This window comes from Salvelinus sp. IW2-2015, linkage group LG27 (assembly GCF_002910315.2).
Source record: "Salvelinus sp. IW2-2015 linkage group LG27, ASM291031v2, whole genome shotgun sequence".
NCBI classification, from domain to species: domain Eukaryota; kingdom Metazoa; phylum Chordata; class Actinopteri; order Salmoniformes; family Salmonidae; genus Salvelinus; species Salvelinus sp. IW2-2015.
This window is the reverse complement of record NC_036867.1, coordinates 2,325,906-2,340,781: the sequence shown is the minus strand read 5'-3', so window position 1 is coordinate 2,340,781 and position 14,876 is coordinate 2,325,906. Positions and strand designations below refer to the sequence as shown.

Genomic DNA, 14,876 nt, shown 5'->3' with positions numbered 1-14,876 from the left:
TGGATGTATTGGCATTYTACCATGGCAGTCCTGATGGTTGACTAACACMMGTTTCTCTGTGTTCTCAGTGGACTTTGTGCGCTGGTTGTGTGCTGTGTCTATGGATGAGCTGGCCTCGCCCACACACCCCCGCATGTTCAGCCTGCAGAAGATAGTGGAGATCTCCTACTACAACATGGGACGAATCAGACTGCAGTGGTCCAGGATCTGGGAGGTCATTGGAGACCACTTCAACAAGGTGGACATCTTGGGATTTATTTCACTTTAACAGGGGTTGTGGAAACTCTGGTTGTCAGGGACATCTGTTTTAATTATTTTTTTGTTGTTGCATTAATTGATTGATTAACGTTGTTGTTGGCTAGAGAGTCCACACACCTGATTACCTAGGTGTTAATTAGTCTTTGTAACACTGCCCTCAGGAACACCTGGCTTAAAGGTCCAATGCAGCCATTTTATCTCAATATGAAATAATTTCTGGGTGATAATTAAGTACCTTACTGTGATTGTTTTCAATTAAAATGGTCAAAAAAAACTAAAATAGCTTCTTAGCAAACAGCAACTTATCAACCCAAAATGTTGCTAGGACTGTCTGGGAGTGGTCTGAGTAGGGAGGGGAAACCTGAAAACGAGCTGTTATTGGCTGAGAGGTTTGGAACTTGACTGGGGATGTCACCAGGCATGCCAAAACTCCATCCCACCAAAACCGGCTGACATTTCAGGCTGTCTTTTCAAACAGCTCTTACACTAAAAAGACATTGTCATAATTTTCACAATTTCACAGTATTATTCCAACCTCAGTGTGAAAAGATATATAAAACAGGAATATCACATTTTTGACAGCACGGGGCATAAGAATCATATCTACGGGCTTTATTTTGCCTTAGTCTTCCCGAATGCTGCGGGGGGGGGGGGGTGTAAGTGTTAAAATGCTACAGAGGTAGAGATTGGCTACTAAATATTACAAATGAACAGAGATTATAAATATCACAGGGGATGTTAAATGTTAGAGAGTGTGGTAGAGATGTTAAGATACTGTGTCTGACTCCCTGTTCAGGTTGGATGTAACCCCAATGAGGATGTAGCTATCTTTGCCGTGGATTCTCTCCGGCAGCTGTCCATGAAGTTTCTAGAGAAGGGAGAGCTGGCGAACTTCAGGTTCCAGAAGGACTTTCTGAGGCCTTTCGAGCACATCATGAAAAAGAACAGGTAAAGAGAATGTTGCTGTAAACGTTATTCCTGATTGTATCGTGTGACTGTTTGTTTGTGTGTGCTGCCTACTTGCGTTGAATGAGCTTGCGGTTGTGCTTGCTTGCTTAGGCATGTGTCTGCTGGTATATGTACACACTCCCTAGTTGCGTAGGCACTTGGCTATAGTAGTCTGGCCTTACAAGGTCTGTGTTGTGCCTCTGTGGTTCACATTCCAGTGCCTGTCTCTCTTAGCGCTGCAGCCAGCCAGTCTCCTTGTACTGAGTCACTGCACTGTGTCAAACTCCCACAGTCACCCAAGCTCTCTGAGGAGGAGAAAACTGGCACACTCAGAACTAACCCAGAGAGCAAGATAGGGATTTTATAGAATATTTCTCCTTGGTTTTGGCTTGAGCACCAGGAAAGCACTCTGGCAACTGACTCTACAACAACTGAGTAGAAGCTGTGAATCTTTTCTCAGATTCTGTAGTGACACAGATACAGTTGCTTAAAATTGGAGGGCTCCGAATCTCACAGTTGAAAGCTGTTTTCATTGATGTGAAGGAGAACTACCAGGCCCAAATCCACCCACTGTTACAGCTCAGAGGAAATGGCAGGGAGCCACGTAAAGCCATGGACGCCCCACGGTGCTGTATGTTCATTAGACTCAGCCTGTGTGTGTGTAGTATGTTTGTGAGAGTACTTTTGTGCAGAGGCTGGTCCTTTCTCCTTAATCAAAGCACAGAAAAAATTATTTGCTATGACAACAGTCGCCGTTGGAACCCATCAAGTCACAACATCTGAAAGGGAATAATCAGACTCCCTAAATAAAGGCTGTAGCAGGGGTACTTGTACTTTCACTTCTACTGCCTTATTGATCATCCTCATCATAGTCCAATAAGCAACTTTCACATACAGTAGGTGAATAACCCATATGTCCTCCTCCTGCTCCTCCAGATCTCCAACGATCAGGGACATGGTGGTGCGCTGTATAGCCCAGATGGTCAACTCACAGGCGGGGAACATCCGGTCGGGCTGGAAGAACATCTTCTCAGTGTTCCACCTGGCTGCCTCAGACCAGGATGAGAGCATCGTAGAGCTAGCCTTCCAGACCACGGGCCACATCAGCAGTGAGTTACTGAGACACACGCCTCAGAGACAACCATCTTTCGGGCTAAGAACTGATCTTCATTATCTGATCTCTATTATTGTCTATCTTTTAAGATGTTATTTTTATACCTATATTTAATATACAGTGAATTCGAAAAGTATTCAGACCTCTTGACTTTTTCCACATTTTGTTACGTTACAGCAATACCCCATAATGACAAAGCAAAACGTTTTTTTGTTGTTGAATTTTTCTATTTTATTACAAATAAAAAAAACTTAAATATTACATTTACATAAGTATTCAGACCCTTTACTCAGTACTTTGTTGAAGCACCTTTGGCAGCGATTACAGCCTTGAGTCTTCTTGGGTATGACGCTACAAGCTTGGCACACCTGTATTTGTGGAGTTTCCCCCATTCATTGCTGTATATCCTCTCAAGCTCTGTCAGGTTGGATGGGAAGCGTTGCTGCACAGCTATTTTCAGGTCTCTCCAGAAATGTTAGATCGGGTTCAAGTCCGGGCTCTGGCTGGGCCACTCAAGGACATTCAGAGACTTGTCCTGAAGCCACTACTGTGCTGTCTTGGCTGTGTGCTTAGGGTCGTTGTCCCGTTGGAAAGTGAACCTTTGCTGCAGTCTGAGGTCCTGAGCGTTCTGGAGCAGGTTTTAATCAAGGATATCTCTGTACTTTGCTCCGTTCATCTTTGCCTCGATCCTAACTAATCTCCCAGCCCTTGCCGCTGAAAAACATCCCCTCAGCATGATGCTGCCACCACCATTCTTCACCGTAGGGATGGTGCCAGGTTTCCTCCAGATGTGACGCTTGGCATTCATGCCAAAGCGTTCAATCTTGGTTTCGTCAGACCAGAGAATCTTGTTTCTCATGATCTGAGACTCTTTAGGTGCCTTTTGGCAAACTCCTAGCGAGCTGTCATGTGCCTTTTACTGGGGAGTGGCTTCCGTCTGGCCACTCTACCATGAAGGCCTGATTGGTGGAGTGCTGCAGAGATGATTGTCTTGGAAGGTTCTCCCATCTCCACAGAGGAACTCTGGAGCTCTGACAGAGTGACCATCGGGTTCTTGGTCACCTACCTGACAAAGGTCCTTCTCCCCCGATTGCTCAGTTCAGCCGGGCAACCAGCTCTAGGAAGAGTCTTGGTGGTTCCAAACTTCTTCCATTTAAGAATGATGGAGGCCACTGTGTTCTTGGGGACCTTCAATGCTGCAGAAATGTTTTGGTACCCTTCCCCAGATCTGTGCATTCAACACAATTATCTCTTGGAGCTCTACGGACAATTCCTTCGACCTCATGGGTTGGTTTTTACTCTAATAGGCACTGTCAACTGTGGGACCTTATATAGACAGGTGTGTGCCTTTCCAAATCATGTCCAATCAATTGAATTTACCACAGGTGGACTCCAATCAAGTTGTAGAAACATCTCAAGGATGATCAATGGAAACAGGATGCACCTGAGATCAATTTCGATTCTCATAGCAAAGGGTCTGAATACTTACGTAAATAAGGTATTTCAGTTTTTTATTTCTAATACATGTAAATTGTAGATTGTGTAGATTGCTGAGGAAAAAAATACTTTAATCAGTTTTAGAATATATCTGTAACGTAACAAAATGTGAAAAAGTCAAGGGGTCTGAATATTTTCCGAAGGCACTGTATATATTTACTGCTTAGATTTCAATATGATTGTTTCAGTAATCCTCAATTTGAGGTTTATTTTTGTGTTTTTGATGACAGGGCCATGTAATATCATTCTGCTAAACAGATAAGTTAACTCCTGTCATCCTTTTTCACTGATCTCCTTCTCTTCTTCTCTTCTCTCCTTATCTCCTTCTCTTCTTCTTCGCTTCTTCTCTCCTTATCCACCTCTTCTCTTTTTCTCTCCTCTGCTTCTTCTCTTCTTCTTCTCTTCTTCTCTTAGTGAATGTATTTGAGAAGCACTTCCCAGCCACCATAGACTCCTTCCAGGATGCAGTCAAGTGTCTGTCTGAGTTCGCATGCAACGCCTCCTTCCCCGACACCAGCATGGAGGCCATCCGTCTCATCCGCCACTGCGCCAAATACGTCTCTGACAGGCCCCAGGTCAGTTACTGAGTTTATTATCAGGTTTCATAGATAAGAGCTGAACCCATATCAGTCATTTCTGAACATCAAATGGTATTGCCCATAGTTGTTTGTGGTAGACCATGACTGGTCCCCAAAACATTTTGTACTGTGACCCACCTAAAGCTTTCATCGTTTTCTTGTTAATCATCAGATAAACAATGTGAGTCGCTCTGGATAACAGCATCTCCCAAATTATTTATTTATATATAATGAAAATGTCCCATGTTAGAAAACATCACTGGTGCTTACTGCCAGTGCTTTTCTCCAAGGTCTCTTCTCTTTGCAGACACTCCAGCCACACTGCCTGCTTTCTGTTTGTTTGTGTGGGGGTGGACAAGAGGAGAGGAGGGGATTAGTTCTGTGTGTGTGCCTGTGTGTGTGCATGTGTGCACGGAAACCTCCGTTGAGTGGGCGGTGGGGCAAATTCAGGAAAAGCCTACAGTGAACAGTAAATACGGCTTAGAGACCTTTATAGAGTTAGTGTGTGTCCACATGTGCGTGTGTGTGTGTGTGTGTGTGTGTGCCTGCGTGTCCGTGTGTGTGTATTAACTCTCAGGAAATGTTGTAAACTATGCTGTTTTCTCTCTGGCAGGCATTCAAAGACTACACCAGCGATGACATGAATGTAGTCCCAGAGGACCGGGTGTGGGTGAGGGGGTGGTTCCCCATCCTCTTTGAGCTGTCCTGCATTATCAACAGGTGCAAACTGGACGTCAGGACCAGGTGAGAAGAGTTTTAGTCCTGTGTCATCATAGATGGGAATATTTTAGAGGCTGAAGTCAACTGATGGTAAGGGTGTATTATAAGAAGTGTGTGTGTGTGTCAGGGGTCTGACGGTGATGTTTGAGGTGATGAAGACCTATGGACACACCTTTGAGAAGCACTGGTGGCAGGATCTGTTCAGGATCGTCTTCAGGATATTTGACAACATGAAGCTGCCTGAGCAGCAAACTGAGGCAAGTCTCCACATCCCAAATACCCATTCACCAAAGACCCAGCTTTATCTCCAGTGTAACCAACACCTATTTCCATAGTTACAGTACATCATTGGTTCCACAACTAGTATTCAGTACCAACTGGACGATTGTCCTCTTGGCTGCTACAATGACTTGAACTGGTGTAACCCTGGTAACCCTTCTGTGTTGTTTTTGTCTTCCAGAAAGCAGAGTGGATGACGACGACCTGTAACCACGCACTTTACGCCATCTCTGACGTGTTCACGCAGTACTTTGAGACTCTCAGTGACGTCCTGCTGGATGACATCCTGTCCCAACTGTACTGGTGTGTTCAGCAAGGTGAGGACAGACGGCGGCGCTACAAACACCTTCAGTCCTACACTTCTACTGAGTACACCGTCCTCAATCACTCTCATCCCCTCTTTCTTATGCATATTTCCTCTTCTTTTCAATCCACATTCCACTCTTCTCTCTCTTCTCCTGCTCTCCACATTATTGGGGCGGCAGGGTAGCCTAGTGGTTAGAGCGTTGGACTAGTAACCGCAAGGTTGCAAGTTCGAATCCCCGAGCTGACAAGGTACAAATCTGTTGTTCTGCCCCTGAACAAGGGCTGTCATTGAAAATAAGAATTTGTTCTTAACTGACTTGCCTAGTTAAATAAAGGTAAAAAAAAATGTTTTATTGTCTTTCTCTTTCCCTCACTTCTTTTCTCCTCTCTCTCTCACCCTAGATAATGAGCAGTTGGCTCGGTCAGGCACTAACTGTCTAGAGAACGTGGTCATCCTGAATGGAGAGAAGTTTACTCCGGAGACCTGGGACAAGACCTGTAACTGCATGCTGGACATCTTCAAGACCACCATCCCACACGCGTAAGCTACTGATGCAGACGTTATTCATATCGCTGAGATTCAGCTGGGAATATTGTCTGTGATGATTGTTATTGCTGAACTTAGTGATGTAAACATGGAGCACACTGAGACAGTCTAATGAAGTCATCTAGGAATGGAGGCGAGGTATTAAATGGACATGATCTTTTACTGGCTTTTGCCGTTGTTTACTTGGTAGAGTGGGATACCTGACTGTCCTTGTGTGTATGGTACTGTAGTATGACACTGTATAAGTAGAGTAACACTGTCCTGTCCCATATTGTTCCTCTCTGCCCTCTCTCAGACTGTTGACATGGAGACTAGCAGGAGCAGAGGGGGATCCCATGACACCACAGGATGTATCAGACAAACAGCTGGTATGTTTCAAACCCTGACTGAGCTGTAGGTTTCATTAAGTCTGTAGCTGGTCTATCTCTTATGCCAGATTAGACTGTACAACAACATGACCCAGTACAATCCAGACAAAATAACTTCTCCCCATGTGCCCTCAGGATTCAATTTCCCAGAAGTCAGTGGACATCCAGTCCCGTTCCGAGGACCAGCATTCCATCAACAGTGCGGAGAGGATTGCCATGGAGACCCGGCGGCAGAGTCAGTACAGCGCAGGCATGTGTGAGGACAGCCCCAGAACCCGGACTCCAACAAGTTAGTGTCTCTTTTACACCTTGTACCACTGGAGTGTTTTTCAACCCTATGCTCACCGTGTGTGTGTGTGTGTGTGTGTGTGTGTGTGTGTGTGTGTGTGTGTGTGTGTGTGTTCGTTCGTTCCACAGAGATCCAGGAGCAGAGGTTATTCTCAGGCTTGCTCATTAAGTGTGTAGTGCAGTTGGAGCTGATCCAGACCATAGACAACATGGTCTTCTTCCCTGCAACCAGCAGGAAGGAGGACGCTGAGAACCTGGCTGCTGCGCAGGTAACGTCTCACTCCCACCCCTACGTGGAGGATGAGAGGTATCACTGGTTCAGGACTTGGTGGAAGGACACATTTCTTGCAAAGATTTGTGTTAAATAGTTTGGCTGTATGGACTGTCCTGATCCTTGAAAATGTGAAATGTCTATAATGTATGTTCTTCTAGTAAATGTCAGGGAAGGAGGGAAGTATTTGTCATACATAGCAGTGATATGTGAAGGCTCTGTTTGTGTTTGGTTGTGTGAATGCTCTGGGAAAGTTCTCTGAAGCTTGTGTATGTGTTTGTCCTCTCCAGAGAGATGCTCTGGACGCGGCAGATGTCCGTGTCGAGACTCAGGACCAAGGAATGTACCGCTACCTGACCTCAGAACAGCTGTTTAAGCTGCTGGACTGCCTGTTGGAGTCCCACCGCTTCGCCAAGGCCTTCAACTCTAGCAACGAGCAGAGGACCACTCTATGGAAGGCAGGTGGGTCACTGCCCTGCACCAGAGCCGAGGCAGATATACAGTGCATTCGGGAAGTATTCAAACCCCTTTACTTTTCCACATTTTGTTATGTTTCAGCCTTATTCTAAAATTGATTAAATCATTTTTTTCTTCATCAATATGCACACAATACCCCATAATGACAAAGCAAAAACAGGTTATTAGACATTTTTGCAAATGTATAAAAAAAATTATAAACTGAAATATCCCATTTACATAAGTATTCAGACTCTTTACTCAGTACTTTGTTGAAGCATCTTTGGCAGCGATTACAGCCTTGAGTCTTCTTGGGTATGACGCTACAAGCTTGGCWCACCTGTATTTGGGGAGTTTCTCCCATTCTTCTCTGCAGATCCTCTCAAGCTCTGTCAGGTTGGATGGGGAGCGTCGCTGAACAGCTATTTTCAGGTCTCTCCAGAGATCTTCGATCGGGCTCAAGTCCGGGCTCATTCAGAGACTTGTCCTGAAGCAACTCATGTGTTGTCTTGGCTTTGTGCTTAGGGTCGTTGTCTTGTTGGAAGGTGAACATTCACCCTAGTCTCAGGTCCTGAATGCTCTGGAGCAGGTTTTCATCAAGAATCTTTCTGTACTTCGCTCCATTCATCTTTCCCTAGATCCTGACTAATCACCCAGTCCCTGCTGCTGAAAAACATCCCCACAACATGATACTGCCACCACCATTCTTCACCGTAAGGATGGTGCGAGGTTTCCTCCAGACGTGACGCTTGGCATTCAGGCCAAAGAGTTCAATCTTGGTTTCATCAAACCAGAGAATCTTGTTTCTCATGGTCTGAGTTCTTTAAGATTAAGAAAATCAGTCTCCTACTTCATGTAATTCTTGGAGTTTCCTCGAGTGGTGCACTGCAGGGCCATGTAAAGAATATTACCAGTTACACTGTACAGTGCATTCAGAAAGAATTCAAACCCCTTTACTTTTTCCACATGGTGACGTTACAGCCTTATTCTAAAACCAATTAAATATTTTTTTCCCCTCATCAATCTACACACAATACCCCATAATGACAAAGTGAAAACAGGTTTTTAGAAATCTTGGCACATTTATTACAAATAAAAAAACAGAAATACCGTATTCACATAAATATTCAGGCCCTTTGCTATGAGACTCGAAATTGAGCTCAGGTGCATCCTGTTTCCATTAATCATCCATAAGATGTTTCTACAACTTGATTGGAGTCCACCTGTGGTATCTTTTAATTGATTGGACATGATTTGGAAAGGCATACACCTGTCTATATAAGGTCCCACACTTGACAGTGCACGTCAGAGCAAAAACCAAGCCATCGAAAAAAATTGTCCGTGGAGCTCAGAGGCAGGATTTTGTCGAGGCACAGATCTGGGGAAGGGTACCAAAACATTTCTGCAGCATTGAAGGTCCCCAAGAACACAGTGGCCTCTATCATTCTTAAATGGAAGAAGTTTGGAACCACCAAGACTCTTCCTAGATCTTGCCGCACAGCAAAACTGAGCAATCGGGGGAGAAGGGTCTTGGTCATAGTGGTGACCAAGAACCCGATGGTCACTCTGACAGAGCTCCAGAGTTCCTCTGTGGAGATGGGAGAACCTTCCAAGACAACCATCTCTGCAGCACTCCAACAATCAGGCCTTCATGGTAGAGTGGCCAGACGGAAGTCACGCCTCAGTAAAAGGCACATGACAGCCCGCTTGGAGTTTAGCAAAAGGCCCTTAACCTGTCTAGGACTGGTGTTCCCCTCGCCAACTTTCAATGAAATTGCATGGTGCCAAATTCACTCAACAGAAATCTCATAATTACATTTTCTCAAACATACAAGTATTAAGCACCATTTTAAAGATAAAATTCTCGTTAATCCAACCACAGTGTCCGATTTCAAAAAAGCTTTTCGGCGAAAGCAGAACATATCATTATGTTAGGTCAGCAACTAGTCACAGAAAGCATACAGCTATTTTCCAAGCAAAGAGAGGAGTCACAAAAAGAAGAAATATTGATAAAATGAATCACTAACCTTTGATATTCTTCATCAGATGACACTCCCGGGACAACATGTTACACAATACATGTATGTTTTGTTTGATCAAGTTCATATTTATATCTAAAAACCTCAGTTTACATTTGGCTTTGCCTCCAAAACATCCCGTGAATTTGCACAGAGCCACATCAAATCACAGAAATACTCATAATAAACATTAATAAAAGATACAAGTGTTATTCACAGATTTAAAGATATACTTCTCCTTAATGCAACCGCTGTGTCAGATTTCAAAAAAGCTTTACGAAAAAAGCTCACCATGCAATAATCTGAGTACGGCGCTCAGACACAAAAACAAGCCATACAGATACCCGCCATGTTGTGGAGTCAACAAAGTCAGAAATAGCATTATAAATATTCACTTACCTTTGATGATCTTCATCAGAATGCACTCCCAGGAATCCCAGTTCCACAATAAATGTTTGTTTTGTTCGATAAAGTCCATCATTTATGTCCAAATTCCTCCTTTTTGTTTTCACGTTTAGTTCACAAATCCAAAATAAATGAGGCGCGAGCACTAGGTTCAGACGAAAAGTCAAAAAGTTCCGTTACAGTTCGTAGAAACATGTCAAACGATGTATAGAATCAATCTTTAGGATGTTTTTAACATAAATCTTCAATAATGTTTCAACTGGAGAATTCCTTTGTCTTTCAAAGGAATTTTCAAATTTTCTTTCAACTTTCTCATGACTGCGCATCACAAGACCGAGGCTGCTGGCAGATCTCTGACTCATTCCCCTCTCATTCAGCCCACCTTCTCAGTAGAAGCCTGAAACAACGTTCTAAAGACTGTTGACATCTAGTGGAAGCCTTAGGAAGTGCAAGATGACCCATATCCCACTGTATATTCAATAGGGGCTGAGTTGAAAAACTACAAACCTCAGATTTCCCACTTCCTGGTTTTTCTCAGGTTTTTTCCTGCCATATGAGTTATGTTATACTCACAGACATCATTTAAACAGTTTAGAAACTTCAGAGTGTTTTCTATCCAAATCTACTAATAATATGCATATCTTAGCTTCTGGGCCTGAGTAGCAGGCAGTTTACTCCGGGCACCTTATTCATCCAAGCTACTCAATACTGCCCCCAGCCATAACAAGTTAAGATTCCTCAGGAAGCACGGTATATCTGTCCTGGAGCCTAATGCAACTCTCTGAACAATTGGAACAATGCCCTGTTTGTCGTCCCTAGTTTTGACGGGCCTCAATGGCTGTAACGGACAGCAACCGCTCTCTCTCTGTCTGTCTGTTCCAGGTTTTAAAGGGAAGTCGAAGCCCAATTTGCTGAAGCAGGAGACCAGCAGTCTGGCGTGTGGCCTAAGGATCCTGTTCCGGATGTACACTGATGACAGCCGTCAGACCGCCTGGGAGGAAGTCCAGAGACGGCTGCTTAAGTAAGGAAGGACCGCCACGCCCCCACCACTATATCACTGTATGGAGGCTGTCAAACAATTGGCCATATACCAGACTTAATGAAGGCTAAACTCAGGGAATTGCTTGACTGCTGCTTTGAATAGCTAGTTTGACTACTGCCAGTGTAAACCTCAATAACTCCTAACTCACACCAAACACTGTCCTTATCTCCAGCTAATCTCCATCTGGCTTTGTGTCCCTTTGTCTCAACCTGGGAATAGAAAGTCATTTGAGTTTCAGATTATGCTTAATTTCACTGAAAACAACATTCTTTAAGTGAGCAGAGTAACATGATCTCCTTAATGATCATGTGCAGCTCTGTTATTACATTGTTTTTACTTTTACCCCTTTTTCTCCCTAATTTCGTGGTATCCAATTGGTAGTTTGTTATGAGAATTTCGTTATCAATGTTCATAAACTTAAATTAATCTACTCAGTCTGCAACCCAGAGTTTGTAAGGTTTAAATGAAACAGACAGATTTCCCCGCTTACAATAGTCAAAACGTTTATTCACGAGAGCACTCTGAAGTCCATTATACAAAGACATCCATTTTATACCTTGCTCCTTACTTACGCACATAATTCCACACAAACAGTAGATATCCTACGCACATACATACACACGAACAGTAGGTGAGTTGTATCCTTCTCCAGAGTTCTTACCACTGTGTATCACTACCCAGCCGACAGTGCCATTCCCCCGAAATTAGGGAAACCTTCAGAAGTACTCCCTGTCCTATCATAAGTTTCTCAGAGTTCTAGCCAGGTCGGGTCAAACACAGTTTAATTGTTCTCGGTATTTTCTTAGGCACACACATACAAGTTCAAATCTTAAGCTACGCCTTGCTCAGACAGTCGGTGTTTTTCCACTACACAGATACATTGTTTAATCTGCAACATGTTTCATAATTTTCTGCAAGCCTAACAGTTTATCTCCTCCACGGCTGGAGACAGAATGTCCTGTAAGGAACACAGTAGTACAACTTGTCTGTCGATAGCTCCTCTTATCATTTGGTTCGTACTTGCACCCTGCTTACATACTAAAAAGGAACAAAAGTTCCTTGTTCTAATTCTGACTAAAACAACACACATCAGATTATAGTTTTATGATTCTAATAAATTTCATACAATTATATGGTTTCAGGGTGGAATATTTCTAGTCATTATCTTACCATTACCGTAAACATATAAATCATATGAATTTCTATTACATCATAGTTACAGTCTTGTCTCATCGCTGCAAGCTCGAGAGCCATGCGTCCTCCGAAAAGACAACCCAGCCAAGCCGCACTGCTTCTTAACACAATGCCCGCTTAACCCGGAAGCCAGCCGCACCAATGTGTCGGAGGAAACACCGCACACCTGGCAACCGTGTCAGCGTGCATTGCACCCGGCCCGCCACAGGAGTCGCTAGAGCGTGATGGGACAAGAACATCCCTGCCGGCCAAACCCTCCCCTAACCCGGACGACTCTGGGCCAATTGTGTGCCGCCCCCATGGGTGTCCCGGTCGTGGCCGGCTGTGACAGAGCCTGGACTCGAACCAGGATCTCTAGTGGCACTGCTAGCACTGCAATGCAGTGCCTTAGATCACTGCGCCACTCAGGAGGCCATGCAGCTCTGTTCTACTGCTTCCTGTTGTTGTTCTGCTCCTTTTCCTCTAACGAGCCTTTCACCATGACTCCACCATCCTTAATCATCCTCTCACTAACGTGCCTTTCACCGTTCCTCGACCATCCCTAATCATCCTCTCAGTAACGAGCCTTTCACCGTTCCTCCATCATCTCTAATCATCCTCTCATTAACGAGCCTTTCACCGTTCCTCCACCATCCCTAATCATCCTCTCAGTAACGAGCCTTTCACCGTTCCTCCATCATCTCTAATCATCCTCTCATTAACGAGCCTTTCACCATTCCTCCATCATCTCTAATCATCCTCTCACTAACGAGCCTTTCACCGTTCCTCCACCATCCCTAATCATCCTCTCACTAACAAGCTTTTCACCGTTCCTCCACCATCCCTGATCATCCTCTCACTAACGAGCCTTTCACCGTTCCGTCCACCATCCCTGATCATCCTCTCAACTAGAGCCTTTCACCGTTCCTCCACCATCCCTGATCATCCTTCTCACTAACGAGCCTTTCACCGTCCCTCCACCATCCCTGATCATCCTCTCACTAACGAGCCTTCACCGTTCCTCCACCATCCCTTAATCATCCTCTCACTAACGAGCCTTTCACCGTTCCTCACCATCCCTAATCACCTTCTCACAACGAGCCTTAACCGGTCCTCCACCATCCCTAATCATTCCTCTCACTAACGAGCCTTTCACCGTTCCTCCACCATCCCTAATCGTCCTCTCACTAACGAGCCTTTCACCGTTCCTCCACCATCCCTAATCCTCTCACAGCATTCGTAAACCTCCTTCATTCGGCTGTGTGTAATGGCAGTCATATGGAGGGCATTATTTTCACATGTCTGAAGTATGCCCAGAATGTGCTTTAATTTACACAAATATTTAATAACTAATTTGCTACTTTGTCGTGGGTGGAACTCCGGCAAACATGATGACTTTTATTTAAATCCTACAAATTGAATGTCTGGAGTATTACTAAGAACCAGGCAGGCAGCTATCTACACCATCTAACAGCATTAACAACTTTCATTATTTTTCATGAAGAGGGGGAATCAAGGCCATGTCAGACGCCTGCTATTTATGAAGGGCTGCTGGGAGAGGGAGGGCATTGATCAGTCCATGTAATCACAGGGGAAACAGGATTGACTGGGAGGAGGGGGAGACATCTCGACAGCTGTGATCTGTCCTGACCCTGACCGCAGCTGTCTGAGAGACTGAGACATTCACGCTTCTGTTTACACCATCTAGGGAATAGAGAAGTCACAGTCGCCGAGGCAAAACATCAATATCCGCCACAGCAGGAGGGGAATCAAAAGAAATTGGTCCTGAGAGAGAATGARTGAGTCAGATTGTGTTGATGTCGTTGTATCTTCCGTCGATGACTCTCACTCTCTCCAGTCATTCAGAGCACTCGTCTAAATGTGACAGATATCTGAAATGACTGGACTGGATAGTGGGTATAGTAGGCCTATACATCCACAGACTCTGTGTTGCTGTTATTACTCAGTCAGTTGTCATCGCTTTGTCTTTCTATTGCAGTATCACATAGTAGCTATCGTCTCGTCTTTGTATTGAAGACAGTCTCTGTATTAGCAGGAAACTCCTAGGTTGTCAGTCTGATATGTCCGCTCATGTGTAAGAGAGAGAGGGACAGAGAGGGAGAGTGAGAGCTCACGGACTGGACTATCACAAACATGCGTGCGCACACACCACACTAGTATAGCATAGCATGGTAGAGGAGAGAGGACAGCACACACACCACACTAGTATAGCATGAGGACAGCACACCACACCACACTAGTATAGCCATAGATAGCATGGTAGAGGATGAGAGGACAGCACACCACACACACACTAGTATAGCATAGTAGAGGAGAGGACAGCACCACACACCATACTAGTATAGCATGCAGGTAGAGGAGAGAGGACAGCACACACACCACACTAGTTATAGCATGGTAGAAGGAGAGAGACAGCACACACACCCACACTAGTATAAGCATAGCATGTAGAGGAGAGGAGAGAGGACAGCACACACACCACACTAGTATAGCATATGGTAGAGGAGAGAGGACAGCACACACACCACACTAGTATAGCATAGCATGGTAGAGGAGAGAGGACAGCACACACACCACACTGTATAGC

At 44.6% G+C, this 14,876-nt stretch overlaps 1 protein-coding gene across 1 annotated transcript in view; it reads left to right on the top strand.

The window, feature by feature from the left end:
- LOC111953855 (brefeldin A-inhibited guanine nucleotide-exchange protein 1) overlaps positions 1-14,876 on the top strand; it is a 49,835-nt gene that overhangs the window by 29,189 nt on the left and 5,770 nt on the right. The window contains exons 23-35 of the mRNA XM_070435660.1: positions 69-238; positions 1,055-1,206; positions 2,143-2,315; positions 4,232-4,392; positions 5,009-5,139; positions 5,243-5,372; positions 5,576-5,711; positions 6,103-6,241; positions 6,543-6,615; positions 6,751-6,904; positions 7,033-7,172; positions 7,465-7,636; positions 10,936-11,074. Coding sequence (XP_070291761.1) covers positions 69-238; positions 1,055-1,206; positions 2,143-2,315; positions 4,232-4,392; positions 5,009-5,139; positions 5,243-5,372; positions 5,576-5,711; positions 6,103-6,241; positions 6,543-6,615; positions 6,751-6,904; positions 7,033-7,172; positions 7,465-7,636; positions 10,936-11,074 — 1,870 coding nt within the window. The remainder of the gene's footprint in view (positions 1-68; positions 239-1,054; positions 1,207-2,142; positions 2,316-4,231; positions 4,393-5,008; positions 5,140-5,242; positions 5,373-5,575; positions 5,712-6,102; positions 6,242-6,542; positions 6,616-6,750; positions 6,905-7,032; positions 7,173-7,464; positions 7,637-10,935; positions 11,075-14,876) is intronic.